The sequence below is a fragment of the Apodemus sylvaticus genome, chromosome 7, assembly GCF_947179515.1.
Source record: "Apodemus sylvaticus chromosome 7, mApoSyl1.1, whole genome shotgun sequence".
In the NCBI taxonomy this organism is placed as follows: Eukaryota; Metazoa; Chordata; class Mammalia; order Rodentia; family Muridae; genus Apodemus; species Apodemus sylvaticus.
Genome location: NC_067478.1, coordinates 17,291,317 through 17,312,667, shown reverse-complemented (window position 1 = coordinate 17,312,667; position 21,351 = coordinate 17,291,317). Strand labels below are relative to the sequence as shown.

General features: G+C 53.2%; 1 protein-coding gene across 3 annotated transcripts in view; it reads left to right on the top strand.

Annotated features, from left to right (window-relative positions):
• The window catches only part of Poc1a (POC1 centriolar protein A), a 71,171-nt gene extending 50,777 nt beyond the window's left edge, over positions 1 to 20,394 (top strand). For 2 of the 3 annotated variants that reach the window (XM_052187409.1, XM_052187410.1), the window contains 2 exons: positions 475 to 618; positions 19,549 to 20,394. In XM_052187409.1, coding sequence (XP_052043369.1) covers positions 475 to 618; positions 19,549 to 19,647 — 243 coding nt within the window. In that variant the 3' untranslated portion in view covers positions 19,648 to 20,394. The remainder of the gene's footprint in view (positions 1 to 474; positions 619 to 19,548) is intronic. The other variant, XM_052187411.1, reaches the window with a different exon arrangement.
• Positions 20,395 to 21,351: the final 957 nt, after the last annotated feature.

Sequence of the window (21,351 nt, the reverse complement as noted above, 5' to 3'; positions counted from 1 at the left end):
TCTCATTTCTGGGCCACAGCTGCTGGGCCGTTGGGAGGGCAAAATTGAAATCAAGCTGTCTGGGAGAAGAGGGACTCCAGGGCTTTGTGGCCTTCACGTCTCTGGCTGCTCCAAGAAGCATCCTGGTTGGTGCCTGAGAGTGAAGAGTCGTGAGCTGGACCAGCCTCCCTGAGGACCTCTGAGATCTGAGAGTACTCTGAGCACCCAGGGGTCCACTGTCCCTGTGCCCCGGCCCCATCTAGTATGGACTGCTGGGCACTCAACATCTCCTCTCCTCAGTCTGTGCTGTGAGAGATGGGCGTATGGACCTCGGTGTGTGGAAGGGGTGCGTGTACTGTCCCTGCTGTTCCCTGCTGACGTGAAGCCATTTCCTCAGCTCTCCTGGCTTCTCAGATAATCCTCTGGAGATGGTCCCCTCTCCTTGTCTCCTCAACTACTAAAGAGACTGAGGGCCTGGTCTCTTTCTGTCTTTAGCCAGAAATGGATCTGCCTGTCCCGCCAGGCAGAGAGAAGAGTCTGGAGTCAGTCCAAGGTGAAGCCCAGGAGCCTGTGAGCATGCCCCAGACACTGACCAGCACGCTCGAGCACATCGTGGGCCAGCTGGACATCCTCACACAGGTGGGCCTGACGGGACCACACCCCTCATCTGCACTGCTTGCTGTCTGAGCCACTCAATGTTGGTTGGCTGGTACTGAGTTTTGTTCTAATGAGTCAGGGTCACCTTGGCTAGCCTAGACTGACCTTGACCCTTACTCCAGCCTCAGCGCCGCTGTCACAGGTGTGTAAAAACAAGCTCAGAGTGCCTTTGTGTTCCTCATGGACCGTGTCCTTTACCGGATTTAAGACATGGCGCCTGTCTTGTTAGGGTTTCTATTGCTCTGCTGAAACACCAGGACCAAAGCGGAAAACAAGCTGGGGGAAAAGGATCTTTGGCTTCCTCTTCCGTGTTGTAGTCATTAGAGGAAATCAGGACAGGAACTTAAAACAGGGCAGGAACTGCAAGCTGGAGCTCAAGCAGAGGTCATGGAGGATACTGCCTCCTGGCTTGCTCAACTGCTTTCTTATAGAACTCAAGACCACCAGCCCAGGGGCAGCTCCACCCATGTTTGGCTGGGCCCTCCCTCATCAATCACTAAGAAAAATGCCCTGGAGGCTTGCCTGCAACTTGATCTTATGAAAGCATTTTCTTTCTCTGTGTAGTCCTGGCTGTCCTGGAACTTGTGCTGTGTGAAATCATTTTCTTAATTAAGTTTCCCTCTTCCCTAATCACTATAGCTTGTGTCAAGTTGACATAAAACTAGCCAGCACAGTGGCTCACAGCTTTAATTTAGCACTGGGGAAGCTGAGGCAAGTGGGTGTCTGTGAGTTCGAGGCCAGCCTGGTCTATAATGAGTCTTAAGGCTAGTCTTAATAAGCTCCAGGTTAGCCGGGCAGTGGTGGCGCACGCCTGTAATCCCAGCACTCAAGAGGCAGAGGCAGGTGGATTTCTGAGTTCGAGGCCAGCCTGATCTACAGAGTGAGTTCCAGGACAGCCAGGGTTACACAGAGAAACCCTGTCTCGAAAAAAAACAAAAAAACAGTTCCAGGTTGGCTGAGGTTACACAGTGTGAGACTCTTCTAAAATAAAAAACTATTTCCTTGAGTGTAAAGAGGGTTGGGAGAATGGACCTGTTTTCCAATCAATATTAATGAAATATCAGTGTCTTCCCTGGGATTCTGACTGATGGAGCTATGGAAGACCCAGCCACGGAACTCCAAAATCACCACACAGGTCTCTGCCATACCCCTGGTATGGCTGGGTCACTGTAGTACTAGAGAGGAATCTCTGTCTATTCATGCCTGTTTGCATCTGCCGGGAGCTGGGCAGTGAGTTGGTGTCTCTACAGGCCTGGCTTTGAACTCAGCACCGTCCATGCCTTTTCTCAGGTGCCCTGGGAACGGCCCTGTTGGTGCCCTAAACTCTGGTGCCCGGGCTGTAATGCACAGACAGTCTGGACACTGACCTTTGTGCTTTGGTAAGGGTCAGCGGATTTGAGTCTCTGCAGTGTTGTCTCTTGCTGTCTCTGGGTGTCTGCTGAGTGAGTGTTTACTAAGGCCTCTGGTTTTCTTCAGTGAGGTAAATGTGGGTCCGACTCTTGGGAGCTTAACTTAACAGTGGCAACTTGCAACTCACAGCATAGCACCTTCAGTGGGAGCAAAGTACCCCAAAGGAGGTGGCGGCTGCTCTGTGGTTGCCCAGAGGAACATCCCTCTGAGGGAGGCCCCCCACCCCCCACAGAAGAGCCTGCCTGTGGTCTGGAGGAACCAATCAGAGCGGCTGACATGTGGCACAAGGGGAGCAGTGGGCAGGGCAGTGTTGAAAGATCCTGTCTCCCTGTGCCTTGGCTTTAGATGCCTGGTGGGCACCCTGCAGAGCTCTACACCCCAGGCTGTAGGACAGCCTGCTAGGAAAGGCTGTAAACGCAGGGAGAGGCTAGAGCTGTCCCTGCAGGGGGACTGCAAAGGACGGTGATAGAAATGGAGCTGAAGTGCCTGCTATCCCTTCCTGAACTCTAAAGCCTAGGCTAAGGGAGAAAAGCCACTTCACGCTTTGCCTTTGGGCCCACAGATAGCGGCACCCACTATCTGTGGCTGAGTGGCTGGTGTCAGGGTTGTGGATCTCCAGAGCACAGTGTACAGACATTCTGGGAAACCTGTTAACCCCTGAGAAGAAAAAAAGCCTTCTCTGAAGAGGCGTGAACAGTGTGCCAAGGCTTTAAGATGAAAAGCCCACTTGAGGCCCGACAGAAACTGCCTCATGTTCCTCACAGCCTCTTCAAGTAAGAGGTCAGGGGAGGTGGAGTCATTAGGACTTTACAGGATAAAATTGGAAATTGAGTCTGAGAGTCTAAAAATAAAGGAGTGTAGCACCGAAACCACCTCCTGCTGCTGGCTTAGGGGCACACATGGAAGGTTGTCTCTGTAGCCGTCAGGAGTATGATAGGAGGTTTGTAAGAAACGTGTATCGGAGTAGAGTGGCCTGCAGCTGGCTGTCAGGATGTCCTACCTGACACTGCTCTCTGCATTGCCATAGTGGTCTCCTCTGACCGTGCCCGTGTGTCCTTGGCACCACAAAGTGAGAAGTGTCGCCCTTGGACCCACTGTGTCTTGAGGAAGCTTGGATTCCTTTAAGCCCCACAGGAGGCCAGGAGGCTCAGCCCCTGTCTACACGGTACATCTGAGTTCGGACCGTGCTCTTTGGGGGCCTGATCCTAACTGAGCCAGCCCTCTCCAGAGACTGAGCCCAGGCACCACTGCCACCGTCCTTTTCAAGTGGCCTGTTGAGCAGGGCTCCCATTTAGTCTGTGAGTGCTGGCTGTGCGTGCTCCGTCAACGGTTGCTCCTCTGCTTAGTCCAAGCTCTCTGAGCTCTGGTCACCTCAGCACCCACTCCTGCTTCGGTGATGTCCACGTGAGTGAATCATCTGTGGTGAAGTGAGCACGCTTACTGCCTCTTTCCTCCTCCTCCTCAAGGAAGTCCACTTCCTCAAGGCCTCCTAGAGGGAGACGGGACCTCCTGGGTCGCTTACACTTCTGTCCTGCAGAGAGCATCCTTCCAGAGAGAGCCATGCATTTGCGCTGGATAGTGGACAGGGATGCTTTCTCAAGGAGTCACAGGCCCTCCCGTCACAGGCCCTCCCGTCACAGTCCCTCCAGTCACAGGCCCTCCAGTCACAGGCCCTCCAGTCACAGGCCCTCCAGTCACAGGCCCTCCCGTTACAGGCCCTCCAGTCACAGGTCCTCCTGTCACAGGCCCTCCAGTCACAGGCCCTCCCATTACAGGAGACCCTAGGTTCTTTTTTCTTTCTTTTCTTTTCTTGTTTTGTTTTGTTTGTTTGGTGTTTGTTTGTTTTGTAGACAAGGTTCTCTATGTAGTCTTGGCTGTCCTGGAACTTGCACTGTAGATCAGGCTGGCTTTGAACTCATAGAGATCCACCTGTCTATGCTTTCCAAGTGCTGGGATCAAAGATATGCTGTTCTCCCCACCCCACCCCCCGCCCCTTTCCTTTCTCCCTCTTGCTCCGGCCCATAGGTTCTTTATTTGTTTCTCTCTCTCTCTCTCTCTCTCTCTCTCTCTCTCTTTTTGGATTTGTTTTTTTTCAAGACAGGGTTTCTCTGTGTAGCCCTGGCTGTCCTGGAACTCACTCTGTAGACCAGACTGGACTCGAACTCAGAAATCCTCCTGCCTCTGCCTCCCAAGTGCTGGGATTACAGGCGTGCACCACCACCGCCCGGCTCTTTATTTGTTTCTCATTATGGATGGTTGCTGGGATTTGAACTCATGACCTCTGGTAGAGCATTTGGTGCTCTTAACCACCATCTCATCATCCCAATATACTGATCTTAAAGATGAAATCGTAGTTCACACTAGCAATCCTGGCAATTGGAATGCTGCAGTAAGAGGATCAGCAGTGTAAGGCCAGCCTGGTCTACAAAACATTCAAACAAACAAAACCTACCTTCTTAGTCAGCAGTCTGTCTTGGTGTGTGGGTGTACAGCTGGGGGGAGGGGGGAAGACAGCCTCTGTGGATGTTTGTAGTCTGTTTACCTCAAGTCTGAGGGAAAGATAGATACAAATTCCCAGCATTCTGCCCCAAGCAGCCCTTCTATAAAGAAAAGTCCTAAAGTCAGGAAACTGAGCACCACTCCACTCTTGGGGCTCAGAGTATTTCTGGCTTCTCTCCAGTCTTCCGTGATGACCTTAGGAAAACCTAAGCCTCCTGTCGGCTACTGCAGCACCCACCCCAGTCTCTGGGAATATGAACTATGCTTACCTGTGCCAGCCGAGCTCTGTGCTCTCGTCATGTTAGGGGCCTGCTGTTCCCACTGCTACAACCCAAGGCTTGCTACGGCCAGAGCCTTCTGTATGACAGCACCACAAAGCCTTCCTCCAGTCTTCTACTGCCTCCTGAAGTTACAGCTTCCCAGGCCCAGGAGAGCCATTTCTCAGCTCTTTCTGTAGCAGTCAGTGATGGTTCCCCCTGTGAACACATGCACTGAGCCCATTTTGTTTGCTCCTGTGTGAAACCCAGTGCCATCCCTGAGAAGTCTCCTTAACTGAATCTGATGTCAGAGCCAGGCCTTAGGGGGGAGCAGGCAGCTGGGGCCATTGCCGAAGCTAAGAGCCGTGCCTAAGGCGCCCAGCCAGGAAAGGCATGGAGGCTTCCGGGCCTCTGGTGGAGTTACAGAGCAGCCCAGGGATGATGGGGCGCTGCAGAGAGCAGAGTTGGAGCCTGGCCTAGCCTGCAGAAGCCAGAGGGGTATGTGTGTGTGTATGTGTGTGTGTGTCTGTGTGTGTGAGAGAGAGAGACAGAGACGGAGACAGAGACTGACTTGGGCAGGAGGCAGAGCTGTCACAGGCTTACTCCTGGGAGGCAACTTCTAAAACCTTGGAGCCAGCCAGACTTCACTGCAGGTCGAGGAAATGGGTGGTGAGATCAGCAAAGCGGAGGCTTCTAGCCTCCCAAGACAACAAGATGACCCTTGGGGTCAAGAGGCCCTGCAGGCCCTCAGAGTCCCACCTGCCCTTGTGGTTTGTGCTGCATCAGAAGTCAGTTCTTGAGCCCCACGTTGGGGTTGCGTTGATTTTACCTTTCAGAGACTCCTGTGTTTATAAAGTGCACACATTCATTTTCTAAAGTGCCCTCATGAGCCAGGGGTGGCAGCGCACACCTTTGGGAGGCAAAGGCAGGCAGATCTCTGACTTGAAGGCTAACCTAGTCTACAGGCTGAGTTCCAGGACAGCCAAGGCTACATAGAGAAACTCTGTCTTGGAGGGGCAGGAGCCATCTATAAGAGAACCACAGCTTTTGAAATGACCTTGTAAGATTCGGGGCCATTTGCGCTGACTCCTCCTGTCTGTTTTTCCCAGTTGGCAGCCTTCTGCCCGGCCTGACCTTTCATGTCTCCTCAGATTGTTTTAGATGGGAAGCCCCTGAGCGTGCACATCCTGATACTTGGCTGCAGCCAGCAGCTCCTCCTGGGCTCCCCACTGCACCCCCACTGGAGCTTGCCTTCAAATTTCATGGAAGTTAGCATCTTGCCAGGTGCCAACAAGGCCTCAATAATGGTCTCACCTGGGTCCACCCAGCCTGTGGCTTTGGCAGGAAGTAGGTAATCCTGATCATGGCCACCGTGGGCAGAGCATCCCTGCATCCCTTGCTAAACATTTTGGGTGGAATTTGGAATGTCTTCATCGAGAAGTTTCCTGAAGAAGCAGCAAGGTGCCTCATCCAGTAAAGCATTCTGTGCTTGCCTGCCAGTCTTTGATCCCTAGAACCCACGCAGAGCTGAGGGGAAACTGACCCCTTCGGGGCTCACTCTCTGACTCTGTACACAGGCTGTGGACTTTGGGCACCTTCCTTCACTAATAAATATTTTTTTAAAAACAAGTTTGAGGCTAGAGAGCTGGCTTAGCTGGGGACATGGGCAGTGTTTGCCCGGCACTCACAGAACCCTGATCTCAACTTTCACTGCCCACCAAACCATCTCCTTGAACAGAGTTGACCTTCCTGAAGGACAAAGCCACAGTTCTTGCTCAGAGCTCTGTAATCAGAACCCGAAGGCTAGCCCCTGAGGCCATCTGCCCAGGCACACATGAGCACATGCACACACGCCATATTCCCTCCTCCTCCTCTCCTCCCCCCCCCCCCACGCGCTCTTGGTGCAGGAGAGAACAACTTCTCACTATCCCTGTGAGGCTGCTGCTTGGAGCTTCTCTTGCTCCTCTGCCGAGTTCATGGAGGATCTGGTCCTAGCTGGATGCCTTCCATGCTTAGAGTAGTCAGGATTCTTCTGCTTCATTCATACCCACCAAGTATGGAGAAGCTCGCTGAATAAGCCGCCTGCCTAGCGGCACAGCCACTTTCCTAGATTTGAAGGCAATTGGATGTCTTGGACCTTTGATACAATTCCTGTGGCCTCAGTTTCCTTCCTTCCTTCCATCTTTCCTTCCTTTCCCCCACACCTCCCCTCTCCAACCTGAGACAGGGTTTCTCTGTGTAGCCCTGGCTGTCCTGGAATTCGCTCTGTAGACTAGGCTGGCCTTGAACTCAGAGATCCACCTGCCTCTGCCTCCTGAGTGCTGGGTCTAGCCAAACCTACTAGGATCCTTGGTTAACTGGTAAACTGGACTGGGGCAGTTGTGATCAAGACCAACAATTTGCAGCGTTGTACGTGGCACGGTGGGACAGCCCTGCAAGCCTATAGCATGGGAACAGCAGGAGTGAACATTCGAGTCCAGGAACCCTGTGAGCTGCCAGGGAAGTGCAAATGTCAGGGAGGGGGGTTCCGTTTCAGGAGCCGACAGCAGAGTTATTTTTGACTCAAGTTTCACATCTTGCTGCTTTTTAAAAATACCAAACCATGAAATTCTTGCAGATTCTTGCTCCAAGTGTTTTTTTAATAGCACGCAGTGCTTCAGGCCAGCCGTAGCCATGCGGCGACGTCACAGTTGGGTCCCTATGGCTCCTAGAGACTGCTAAGCTCTAATCCAAGGCTTAAAATTTAAGAAGAACCAGGCCCTACAACCTCTGCTGATTTGGGGCTCCCTGACAGTTATGTTTGCTAGATGTTGAGGTCTCTGAGTTCCGCTGATGTCATTCAACAAGGCCAAAGATTTTTGTTTGATTTGGGGATTTAGGTACCTTTGACCACCCCTGCCCTGCCAAGTCCCAGCAGTTCCCTGCTTAATGGGCTACTGGAGTAAAGTGTCTACTTCCACACTAGTGGGAAAGGTGGGGTCGCTACCCCACACCACTGTGCTATGGGCAGAACTGCAAGACTATGTCATGGGGCTTTTGGTGTCCTTTGTCAGGCCGGCCAGCTGTTGTTTGTAGGAACAGACTGGATTTCAAAGTAGTTAACACCTTTTCCCCTGTGGGTCCTCTCATGGGATCCCACACGCCATTCTTAGGGAAGATGCAGAACAAGAGTTCCCTGCGTGCCTCCTAGCAGTACCGCTTACAGAGGGTGCCTGTTCATGTCCATGGAGACCGCCCTCTGCACATCAGCATCTGCTGACAGGCACACAGGCAGTCCACAGTGAGTTTGTCAGCCTCTCCATACGGGCATTCCTGGCCTACCCTTCCAGCACAGTCAAGGTCAGAATGGCCTGAGCCCCTGCCACTTGGGGCTTTGGAGACAAGAGGCTTGTTTGTCTTTCTGTTAAGAGGTTACTTCTTGGGAGACAAGGGACTCAAGACATGTATAATCTGTGGTGGGGACAGGCTTGATGCCTGCCCTGCCTTTAGCTAGTTGTAGACACTCCAGGGAAGAATAAGAACATCTGTCTAGTCCTGGCTCCTCCTCCCTGCCCTGCTGCTGGCTTTGGCATTCAGTCCACAGGCTCCTGTGGCTTTACAGTAGGGAAGGTGGGAGGGGGGAGCAGAGGGGTACCATTCCTGCCTCACACCAAGTCAGGCAGTCTGCAGCCCCTCATGGCACACAGCTTATTAGCTGCACCCCAGACCTAGCTTGCATTTGGTATTGCACGGAAGGCTGGATGGCAGCTCCCTTGGGGATCTGGCAGACATCTCTTGCTTTCTATCATCCATCTCGTCTGCGGTTGTGGTGAAAAGCACCCCCACTCCACCACTCCACCCCCATCCCTCACGCGCCAAGAAATGGGCCGGGCAATGGCTGTGGTTACCTCTGGAGCCTGGGAATCTTCACGGTTGGCCATATGAGATTTCTTCTGAGGCTCCAAGCTAGAGTAGGGGGGCAGGCTGGAAGATGGCGACCGCGAGCGGGGACGCATGAGATGCATACGTGGACCGTCATTCTGGCTGCTGCAGGAGGTGCTTAGCAATGGATGAAGGGACTCCAGTGTCTGCCCCTGTTCATGTGGAGCCCTCTAAAGGAAGGGTCAAACACTGAACACAAGAAAGGGGCCTGTGTAAGTGTCATGTCAGGCAGCTGCAGACAGGCTGATGCCACTTTGAGAAGAACCAAGCCACAGCTGACCCTGAGGGCTGCCAGGTGCTCCCTCTGCTGAAGCTCCATTACACCAAAGCCAGGGAAAGCCATGTCAGGCGGACATGCTAGTCCCCTGCACTCGCTTTGACGCAGGCCTGTAGGTGAGCACGTACCCTTTCATACCCTTGGGGCTGCAGCAAGAAGAAAGAGTGGAAGTGCTGAGCTCTGCCCATCACAGCAATTGAGAACAGTTCTATGCCTCGTCCTGATTGCAACCTGGCTAGTGCCTCTAGAAAACTCCGGGCAGCGAAGCGGATTTTCCCTGGTGGGTCCAAGTGGCAGACATAGCTTATGAAAACCCACCCTGATGGCATATGCCCTTCTCTGTCCCTGCAGCTGTCCTGTTGGGCAGGAGCTGCAGCCTGCTTGCCAGGCTGCAGTGATGTTTTGCAAGCCTCCCAGCTGCAAAGCAGTCTCCAGGCTTGGGGATGCAGATGGTGGCCAAGGTTCATGCCACTACTTAGCTCTGTTAGACTCGGTGCAGAATCAGTGTAGCAGAACCTCAGGACAAACGTGCCTGTATCCTATACCTTAGATTCTGTCAGACACCTGGTTTCCCAGGTGGCTTTCCCGTAGTTGGCAAAGAGAGGTGCCTAAACCCAGGTCCACGTTGGCAGGGCTGGGCTTTGGTCTCCTCTGAGTGGGCAGCACTCCAGAGGTGCCAGGAGCATCTGGCTTTACAGACGCTGGAGGAGGGTCCCTTTACAGACGCTGGAGGAGGGTCCCTTTACAGACGCTGGAGGAGGGTCCCTTTACAGCTTCTCCTTTAAGGAGAGGCTCTGCTTATTTGAGAGGTGGAAAGAGAGATTGCTATGAAGCCACGAGAAGGTAAATTAGTCAAAATTCCTTAACCCAGTGGCTAATCCAATGATAGAAAATAGCATTTCGTGTACTTCCCTAAGAGAGCTAATCTTCAGTAGAGATGGGGACTGGGGCAGGCGAAAACATCAGAGAAATCCTATACCCCTGAGATAATGCGGAACAGAGCCGGGACCCATGGGCTCCGGGAGCCAAATGCTTATATTGCTTGCAGCAACCTGGGGGGGGGGGGGGAGAGGGGTTGGGGGGGGTAGGGCACTTAGAGATTATGAGGGATTTCTGTAGCTTCTTGTGTTTTATGGGCCAGCTATGTGTGATCCTGGGTACTTCAGCATTACAGATGTCATCGTAAGACAGGCCCTCCATTCCTTCCCTCCAGAGTTCCCGCCTTCAAGCTGTAAGTGATCAAGTCAGGGCTGATGGGATGAGCAGGAAACCACAGATCCTTTGACTCCAGCTCTGACTTTGTCTTCCCCCATTTCCTGCTCTCCTAAAGACAGGGGGAGGGGGCTCTCCCAAGGCCAGGCAGGGGAGGGCCATGCTTGGGGTAGGATAGCTGGTGTCTGTCACCCACCTCCCTCCCTGCCACACGTAAGCTTGCTCTATCCAGAGGTTAAAGTGAGATAAGAGCTGACCAACAGCCAAGCAGCCCCATCGCCGGCCTTGGGCTGCCCTTTGCTCTCAGGGAACTGTGTTCTCTACTTTCCCAACACGGGGACTCGGCATCTGTCCATCAAGTACTTTCTGAGTGCCACCATGTCCCGGAACAGGAAGACTTGGGACTTGTTTGTGATCAAGATTTATACGAATCCCTGCCCTTATGGTGCAGACACTAGATGTCTGGCTGACGGGCTGCTTGAGGGCCAGCGTGGGCACACCCTCAGAGTTCAAAGCCCCCGTGCAACAAATCATTCAGTGTGGGCTATGACCAAGGGCCTGAGTGTCAGGAAGGATTGCACTCAAACCAGTGAGTGACCTGTCCCCAGGGAGCTAAGTTGGTCCCTCTAGTTGCTAGTCATCTGGACATGTAACTGGCCAGGGTACTGTCCACCATCAGCAAGGCAGGGCTTCCTATGAGTACATGTGTGTGTGCACGTTAAGGATGTGTCCCTGTGCTTGCTAGGGACAGAGTAGAGCTGGGAGGGACTGCCTGCTCAGCATCTGTATTTGGATTTAATAGCTCAGAAGACCTCACACCAGAGCAGGGCTCCCCACTCACCACTTCTGTTTTAGATGTTGAGGATCTGAGCAGAGTCAAAACCATGCAACAGAGAGACTGAATCCACATTTTCTATCTTTAAAATGAACAAAGGTGTTAACTGGGTCGCACGGTCCAGGTTCATGGAGCCAATGGGCATCCCTAGAACCTTATTCCAGACCTGCCACTGTTACTCACAGTGGTCAGGGTAACAGCACCCTTTTTTTTTAAATGACACCCCTTAGCCCATAATAGAGTCCTGTATTTGGGGGGAGGGTACTCCCCAAGACCCTCCTGAGAGATCTTGTAGGGGAGCTGTAAGCAGCCACAGACCTCCCTGCACCCCGCTGGCTCACACCCTCCTAGGACTGATTATAGGAAACTCTGGCACTTCAGTGTCCCGATATCCCAAGGCCCAGCCAGGGCAAGAGTTACTCAGTGAGTGTTACAGTAGCTTTGAGAGCCATATTTTACATACAAGAAAACTGAAGCCCAGCCGGGCGGTGGTGGCGCACGCCTGTAATCCCAGCACTCTGGGAGGCAGAGGCAGGTGGATCTCTGAGTTCAAGGCCAGCCTGGTCTACAGAGTGAGTTCCAGGACAGCCAGGGCTACACAGAGAAACCCTGTCTCAAAACACATACCTTCCACCCTCCCCCCCCCCCAAAAAAAAAGAAGAAGAAGAAGAAGAAGAAGAAGAAGAAGAAGAAAACTGAAGCCCTGAGTGGTAATATAGCCAAGGCCAGTCAAGTTCAGATCTGAGCGCGGACCATCAAAGTCTGGGTCCTGGTCTTTTGTCATACAAGCCAAAGCTTCTCACTGACAATCCCTGTGACATTTCCCAGGGACTCACACCCCTGCTGCAGCCACACACAAAGGAGAGGAAGGCAGGCCCCCAGCTTGAGGCCAGGAGGGGACCCTGGGAGAGAAGTTGTACCTGGACTTCAGGAAGCAGTAGTGGCCACAGGTGTCATTTGAGTGTCACACACAAGGAGTCTGATGTCTTGCGTAGAAAGGGGGCGTGTTAGAGGCGGTGGGAAGGATGGGAAACAAGGGTCACCTAGGACAGGGGTCACTAGGAAGCTGAGACGTGGGTGTTGTGGGGGCAGACAGGAGGTAAACTCCAGAGCATGGCAGGGAAGGCGTGAGCCCATCAGGCTGGTTATGTGCTAGTGCAGAAGGTAGCACTACAGAGCCCTGCTGTGGCTTCCTTGGTTGCTATGAGACAGCTGAGTGCTACCTTCTGCCCAAAGCTGCTGTCTTTTCCTAGCCAGAGTGGATCTCTGTCTTTCCCCAGACTAGGGAAGATGTCCCTGGCCCAGGCTTCCCCACTAGACTCCAATTATTCCTCCTCTTGCCCAGGCAGAAGGCATGTGGCCGGGGTCGGAGGGGCATCTACTTCCATCTGGCTGCCTGGCTTAGCCAACTTGCCCACCTTGTCCGTGTCACCTCCTTTCCAGCTCATGGAGCAGGCCCAAATAGTGCCCTCCTCTCTGGAATCTACTGTCTCTCCCAAGAGGGCCCAGGGTTCTCCTTGGAATAGGACCTGACCACAGGGAAGTGCTCTGACCAGGGTAGGCAGAAGCTGCTGGGAAGAAGGTCCCCAGAGCTGAGTGGGGAGTGGGGTAACCGAGGGAAGCTGCAGTGCGTCCTGCGCATGTGCAAACCCTCCTGAGTCTAGCCACGTATCTGAGAAGCGTGGCTAGAGTGGCTGGCGCGCTGCAGACCTAACAGTGCCCCTGGTAACCCCTGCTGAGATGTATATCACTTGCCATTGGTGACAGCAAAACAGTTCCAGAACTCAGCCCTCTGTCTAGAACCAGAGTCCCTTGTACTGCGTGTGGTAGGCACTCTGCACAGGTGGTGACAGTGGCTAAGGGAGTAGTAGCTGCAAGGTTTGCGACTCTGAGCATGTGTCCTTTGTCTGTGTTCTGAAGAGCTTTCATTCTTCTATTTGTAGGACCAGGTGACTAGGGTCAGGTCTTCACCCAGAGTTCCTTCAGCCACTAGCAGACACCATATCATCTTTCTGATGATAACCTGCTCAGACCCGTGGCTTAGTGACACAGCAGTAGGAAGAGGAAGTGGAGGCTTCCTCCTTCCCTCCTCCTTTCAGCTAGGACCCCTACTTCCTTTTTTTCCGTTTTGTTTTTCTTTTTGAGACAGGGTTTCTCTGTGTCGCCCTGGCCATCCTGTAGATCTCTGTAGACCAGCTGACCTTGGATTCAGTGATCCGCTTGCCTATGCCTCCTTAGTGCTGGGATTAACCGTGTGTCCCACCACAATCCCCGCCCCCAAGCCCTTATTTCTATCCTAGATCTCTTCCTACTCAACCACACTGCCTCCTGACCGTTTGCCGGGTGTCCCTGTCCTTTTCACTCATCCTGTACTTGAGAAAGCACCACGATCTGCCACCATGTGACATGTGTCAATCTCCTCCCAGAGGCAGCAGCCTCCCCAGCACTGAGAGCTGCAGGCCCAGAGCCCATTATGTCAGGGGCACCATTCCAGTGGGTAAGACATTCGCCAAGCCTGCTTTCTTGCCCTCTTCCCAAACACAGTGCAATGTGGGGTAAAAGAACAAAGAGTTGTAGAAAGATGCAGGACGTGCCCACCTTGAGAAACCCAGGCCAGAGAGGGCACGAGGCCAGTGAGACTCTAGGGGAGGTCAGTGGTGAGACGGGTAGGAGGTGGCCATCAGGAAGTAGAGGGACAATAAAAGGGCCACACAACCCTGGGAGAGACCATGAGGGTGTCAGGGCCCATTCCCTGAGATGGGGGTACAACCACACAGTTGTACCTGACCATTTTCACTGTTTCCCCTTTCTTTCTTTTTTTGGGGGGGCTTTTTTTTTGTTGTTGTTGTTGTTGTTGTTTTTTTGAGATAGGGTTTCTCTGTGTAGCTCTGGCTATCCTGGAACTCACTCTGTAGACTAGGCTGGCCTCGAACTCAGAAGTGCTGGGATTAAAGGCATGTGCCACCCGACTGTTTCGCCTTCACTTAAGGAAGAAATGTAATCTTGGGGTTCTGGACTTTCTCACCCCTCCTTAAAATACCCAGAGAACCCTCCTCTGGGAGTTTGCCAGGACCGCCAGCGCAGTGTGGCCACCTGTGAGGCCCTGTGAACTCACCCTAGCTTCCTAGTCACACCAGTCAGAGAGACCAGGAGTCACCCCTTGGTCACCTCAGGCCAGCTGAGATACCCAAGCCCCGGCTCTGTGCCATGCAGGGCATCTGGTCTGGCCACTGTGAGTTCTTGGTCCTGTCAAGGACAAGGCAGGGACTAGATTCAGCTGTTTGGGGGGGGGGGGTCCCAGAGCTTTCTTGGGGTCCTAGTAGACCTTCAGCAGACACCTCATAACTAATGCTGGTACAAAAAGGCATCTGTCAAAACAACCCTGGTGCTCTGTTTCTCTGCCACTGGGGCAGGGGCGCCCTGGGCCAGACAGGGCAGGCGTGGCATTGTGGTGCGGCTTCTTTAAGAATCACCATGGTTCTTAGGTGACTAAAAATAAAGGCTGTTGCTTTAGAGTCAGTTCCTTTCAGACTGTTTAGAAGGCCCTTCGGAGTGTTACATAAAATGTCTACTCGCCTTGAACTGTGAGGAAAGAAGCCACGGTTGCCTGGGAATGCTGTCCTAACCAGAGGCAGATCGCTAGCTCCCCTCCCCTTGCAGGAAAATCAGGATGGAAACAGAATACCATTGTTGAGCCTATCCTAGGAGGATTTTCCTCCAGAAGCCCAAGATGAGTCACACAGCAGTCCCACCCCCTGGCCCCAGCTCCTAAACTTGCTCTGCTGAGCTAAGGGCTGGCCCTAGCCACTTGTCACTGTGCCCTTGGGTTCCTGCTATCCAGTCACCTATGTTGGGCAGTCCCTCCCTGGCCGTCTTCTGCAGGGCTCCATAGCACCCTGGATTGTCCTGAGCCCTGGCAGGGCTCCTGGCCCTCCTGGATGGATCCCCCTTTCCTCCATCAGGGGCTTGTGGAGGCACCATCCGCCCTCCTTCTCTCCCCCCTCCTGCTCTCCCAGAAGTGAGGATTGACTCAGAAGCTCACCGCTTATTCCTCCTCTAGACCTCTCCGAGGCCTACTGTGTCCCTCAGTCCTCTCCGAGGGACCTCCCACTCTGTCTCTCTTCTCTAACCTGAATCTTAGCTCTCTCTCTCTCTCTCTCTCTCTCTAGAGAGAGTTCTCTAATTTTGTCTGTTTTCCTCCAGGGCTTCCCTTCCTCCAGTCTGAGCCACCCCGGCCCTCACACCCTCCGTTCCACCTTGCCTCCCACAGCTATGCAGCCCCTCCCAGACTGTTCCCAGGCTGCAGCCACATCCTCTCCCTGCTGCTCTGAGGACTGTGTGGCCTGTGGCCCTCTCCCCATCCTATGAGTGAGCTCCTGCGGTTTTCTCCCTGGCCTGGTGCTGCTCATGCCGCACTTTCTCAGCATAGCCTGAGGCCAGGCAGGCCAGCTCAGTCCCTGGCCAGAGGAAAGCTAGGTATTTGTCTCTTTGAACCAATGGGCACCTGGACACCCACTGATCCCGGACAAGATTGTCTCTTTAACATTACCCTTTTTTTCCTTCCTTCCTTCTTTCCCTTTTCTAATTGTTACCTTGGTTTGTTTGTTTTTTTTTAACAGAGCTGAGGACTGAACCCAGGGCCCTGCGCTTGCTAGGCAAGCGCTCTACCACTGAGCTAGATCCCCAACTCCCTTTTCTAATTGTACACACACACACACACACACACACACATGTTTAAACACATGCCTGCACACGTAGCACAGCATGCATGTAAAGATCAGAGGACAACTCTGGGGATTCAGTTCTTTCCTTCAGCCGTGGAGTCTGAGGATCGCACTCAGAATGGCAGTCTTGTGGCTTACCTAAGGAGCCATCTCACCACCCCAACAGTTTTTAAAATTTTCTTGCTCTTATGGCTCCTATAAAAATCCCAAGCCTAGGTATTTAGGCAAATCAAAGACCATGCACCTGAGGTCTGGGGAGAGGATGCTGGCAATGTGGAAAGTGTGTCTCGGTGTTCCCAGGTGTGTGACGAGGCCTGAGTTGGCCCTGGTTGGCCCTGAGCAAACTGGAGTTGGGTGCCCTGGAGGCCTCCACCTTCCCCTTGGGCTGTGCATGCTTAGACACTGGGGCTGGAAGTTGTGATATGTGTTCTGCCCCTTGGGCACCTGCAAGTTGGTCTGACACACTTTCATATGAGGGACTGGACCAGAGCATAAATCACTATCTGCCTTTGTACTAAAGAGCATCAAGGCAGGTAAGCTATGGAGTGTGGACTCCCAATATTACAGGTGTACTTTTTTTTTTAAAGATCTATTTATTTATGTAAGTACACCGTAGCTGTTGTCAGACATACCAGGAAAGGTCATCAGATCTCATTAAGATAGTTGTGAGCCACCATGTGGTTGCTGGGAATTGAACTCAGGACCTCTGGAAGAGCATCAGTGCTCTTAACCTCTGAGCCATCTCTGCAGCCCCTGCAGTTATACTTTTATTAAAGTCCCATTCACATTCTGAGGGTCAGATATAACATTATATCCCAGCCCATCAGACCCTCTGTGACAGGAAACCCCATGGGGTTGAAGTGAGGTGAGCAGCTAGCTGCCTGTGTGACCAGGCCCCCTGCAAGGGCCCTGGGCAGTCAGGGTCCTCTGGACACTGATGCAGGACATACTTACCAAGCCCTCTGAGACCCCCACACTGGTAGACATGTGCTTACTGCAGGTAAAAGTCCCACTGTGAAAAGGCTACATGAGGTGGCCTAAGGTTGGTCCTCACCAGGGAAGCCCCAGATGTCCTTCCTCCTAGGTCCTGGCAAAGTGGCAGCAGCCTATCCGGACCGTTGCAGTGCTGTGACCTATACAGACCCCGGCCAGGGCCTTGCTTAGTTACATCACCAGGCTGGGGTGGTGTAATCCTGCTACTCAGATGCCCTGGTGGGGCCTTTCCACTGCTGGGAGATCCTCTCCTTTATGGAAGAAGAAAACATCACACACTGGCGATAGAGCTGAGTGGGTAGTCATGTGTCTAGCATGCACAAAGCCCTAGATTTGATGCCCAGCACCTAACTGGGCATGAATCAGGCATGGTGGTGCATGTATGCCTGTGATCCTAGCACTAGGAGGAAGAGGCAGGAAAAGTTCAAGGCCATCCTCAGCTTCAAGGTGAGTTCAGGGCCAGCCTGGGCTATAGGAGATCTTGTCCCAAAACGGAGGAGGAAGAAGAAATCTAAAATTTTTCTGGAAGGATATGCAATTCGCATTAAAGCGGGTTACAGTTTCCACAGCGGAAGTCAAAACATGGTTCCCAGGCCCAGCTCTGTCATGGGGACCATTGTTCTCAGTGAAAATGAATGCGTGTGCACGCCTGTAATCCCAGCACTCTGGGAGGCAGAGGCAGGCAGATTTCTGAGTTTGAGGCCAGCCTGGTCTACAGAGTGAGTTCCAGGACAGCCAGGGCTATACAGAGAAACCCTGTCTCGAAAAAAACCAAATCAAAAAAAAAAAAAAAAAAAAAGAATGCGTGTGTGTTATTGGTTTAGAATCTATTAAGAGGGTAAACTATCAAACCAAGGATGCCAGACAGCATTTGAATGTACAGATACCTAGAAAGCCCCTCCTGCCCAAGGCTCAAAACCTGTTAAGATCAATTGTATCTTGGAACTGTCTGGTAGTTATCCCTGGTGGTGACTGCCACATGACTCCTTGGCAGAATAGGCTCAGGGCAGAGCAGATGGAGAAAGTGTGGTCCAGATGCAAAGATGGCACAACCCTTCAAGCTTGCCTGGCAGGGAAGATATGGTGTTCTTGTCTCTCATCCCAGCACTGGAAGGGTTGAGGCAGGAGGATTGCCACAAGTTTGAGGTCTGGAATACATACATTAAGGCTACAAAGCAAGGAGTACCCCTTCAGAACTGCACGTAAACGTGTCCCCAGTGGGCCCGGCACCTCCAATGGGGACATTATTCAATTTAATGTAATATGGACACATTTAAGGACCACAGCCCTGCTGGGCTAAAGTGTGGGCCTTCCTCCTCCCTCCCGTGGAACCAAGCAGAGGCCCCAGCACTACCGTGGGCCCAGCAAATCCTGTTTCTTAGGTCCATAGTCTCTGCACTTGGAAACTGGGTTCCTATTAAAAGTTTAAAAGGGGAAGGAAAAAAAAAGCAGGCAGAAAAGGAAATGCCATCAGTCCTGCTCCCGCCGTGGCCTTGAGTCCTGGACAGACGGACTGTCTGTCGGCAAGGGACTGCAAGGAGACTGTTTCTGGCAGTGCGAGTTTCAAGGCAGCCAATGGAAACTTGCAGGAATGCTGCTCGGGCCAGCCGGGGGCTGTTTCCACTGCCACTTTTACGAGATGCAGGCCCGTTCTGCCGTCCTTGGCTGGCCAACTTGGAGATGTGAGGATTCTTTGAGCTTAGCTCTGTCTCGGGGGTCCAGTTCTTGTTGTACAGGCAGTGATTTTTCAGGCTCTGTCCTGTGACTTAGGGTACAGGGTCCTCCCGTCCCTGGCCAGCTCATGCAGACGGGGCCGGTCATCTGATACAGCACCCTCTGTGACAGCTGACATCCACACAGGATGCTACGAGAGTTTATAGCTGCATTGAAGGGAAACTCTTTTCTCAAAATGTCTGTTTTATTAAGTGTATGAAAGCTTCCTTTCTTCTGGATCAAGCTCAAGCCTTCAGGGAATGAGACAATATCTCTTGAGAAACATTACCTGGCTTTTCTAGTGACAGTGGGAGCCAAGCTTACATGTGGTGACCTTATCCTCGGTGGCTGGGGTGGCCTTCATGTATGCAGTAGGCACTCAGCAGCCCTCAGTAGTGGAAATGAAAATGACCGGCAGAGCCTGGTCAGCTCAGCCTATTAGGATGAGTGAGACTGGTGGGCCAGGCAGAGTGACGGACGGCCCTCTGTGCAGTTCACAGCTGCCCAAAGCCAGGGGAGGCAGACAGATTTCCACAGTCTCCGTGGGAGCCCTGTCTGCAAGACTGGTCTTGGTCCATGAGGTCCACATAGCCTTAGGGATGCTGGGCGTGTGGAAGTGGTTCCGTGAGGCAGTGTCACTCGCCAGTGGTCACCCTCATCCTCACCCCCAGGTGGCACTGTCTCACTCTGTCCTCAGAGGACCCACACCCTCTGGGCTCGGGCTGGTGGCATGGATGACACTTCCCAGCTTTGTCCTGCCAGCCTTGGAAAGAGTGCCCTGAGCAGAGAGAGAGGCCTCTGCCCCGGGCAGACGTGCCAGACTAGGGCTCAGAATCCCTCATACCACGCTTGTCTTGGGGGAATGACGGAGGCTATGAGATCTGACATCTGCCCTTCCTCCTCCTGCCCACAAACTCCAGAGACAGGCGCAGAGGGCATGACAGGCCAGGCAGAGCCCATTGGTGGGAAGCGAGGCGCCTGGCATTTGGGTACCAGGCTGAAGTGGCTTAGTGATTCCTAGGGCAGCCGGGCAGGCCTGCCATCCTGAGCCTGATGCCGTTTATTTTGCAGACAGTGTCCATTCTGGAACAGCGGCTGACTCTGACAGAAGACAGGCTGAAGCAGTGCCTGGAGAACCAGCAGCTAATCATGCAGAGACCACCGCCATGAGGGGAGCAAGGATCAGGAGCTCAGTTGATGGGGGCACAGCAGGCCAGGGATTTGTATGGGGACTTGAGTAAATAAATAAAGGGATCCCACCTGAGGGAGCCACATCGTACCCAGTCTGGGATTGGGTGCCCTCCTCCCCACCCCGCAAGTGCTGCTCATACCTGGAGCCTCTCCGGCTGACAATGGGAAGCTCCCAGTGGGCAGAGCCACACAGAAAGGAGCCTGGAGACCCAGAAGGCAGGGCCACACTCAGTTTAACAAAGGGAGCCTTTGAACTGTGTGTTTCCTCAGATCCTAAGGTGGTGGCTCTCTCTCCCTCTCCCTCTCCCTCTCCCTCTCCCTCTCCCTCTCCCTCTCCCTCTCCCTCTCCCTTTTCCCCTCTCCCTTTCCCCTCCCCCTTCTTTCTCTCTCCCCTCCTCCTCTCCCTCTCCATCTCCATGTCTCCGTCTCTCTTTCTCCCCCACACCTCCTTGCCAGGTCTTCATTTTCCTCACCTTCAGCCTCCTGACTGGTTTCTGAGTTGAGTGCTCATTGCTTAGATGAGCCAAGAATTTCTTTCCATTTGACCCCTTCCCCTGACCAAAGCCCCCAGGGGACCCACGTGGGTCGGGTCTGTTCAGGAAGGAGCTGGGTGGAATAGGTAGGGCCTTTGCAGTGGCCTTAATTTCTGTCACCACATATATTCGCCAGGACCCATGGCTTCTTCTTCTATATATACTTGAGAGTAAAGGAATCTGAAAATTAAAACTGCTTTGACTGATCTTGTGCAGGAACGGCTTGTTCTGGGTAAGACCTGCTCAGCCCTCCCATTCCAAGTCCCTAAAGGGAAAGTCACAGCAGCAACGGGAAGTGCGGTTCTCAGAGACCAAGGACAGCCTTGTTTGCAGCTGTTTGGGGTACTGGAGAGCAAAGGCCCTGTGCACTACCCAGACCCTCTCAGCTGCCTCCCGTAGGGATGTGGGAACCTCAGGCATCCCGTTTCCAGTTTCCACTCTGTTGTGAGGGCTCCCAGGGGCCTCTTCACCACATCTGGTCTGGGAAAGCCATAGCGAGCGCTTTCCATGTCTGAGTTGCTTGTGCCTTCAGCCTTGGGCATCTTGGGGCCTAGCCATTCAGGGAGGTCCTTACCCTCGCTTACTGCCCTGCCCCAAGGTGGGTCTCAGTGCTTGAAGTTCTCAAAAACTGTCAGTACCACCGGTGGTTAATACAGCCCCAGCCCTCACAGCTTCCAGGAAAAGCAGAGCCTCAATGTCTTAAGAATTCAGGTCTGCGGCCGGGCGATGGTAGCAGAGGCAGGTGGATTTCTGAGTTCGAGGCCAGCCTGGTCTACAGAGTGAGTTCCAGGACAGCCAGGGCTACACAGAGAAACCCTTTGGGGGGGGGGGAGGATTCAGGTCGCCAAGAGGGCCAATCTGTGCTGATTTCTGATAAACTGTAAGTGTGGGAGGTTGCCTCCTCCCCTTCCATTAGGTAAGGAAAGCTGAGTTCCAGGGTCAGCCCTTGGTCCTGCCCACCCCCAGCTGTACCCCTAATACTGTGGTTTCACCTGAGGCTCTGATGTAATGACCCTATTCCTCCAGGTGCTGTACCCTGCCCAGTGCAGACTACTGGCTCGAGGGAACCTGTTGCTCTGTCCAGTCCCACTAGGTGGCAGAGCCTATTGTCAGGGACAGCAGGTAGGGAAGCTGGGCTTCTCAGATGCCC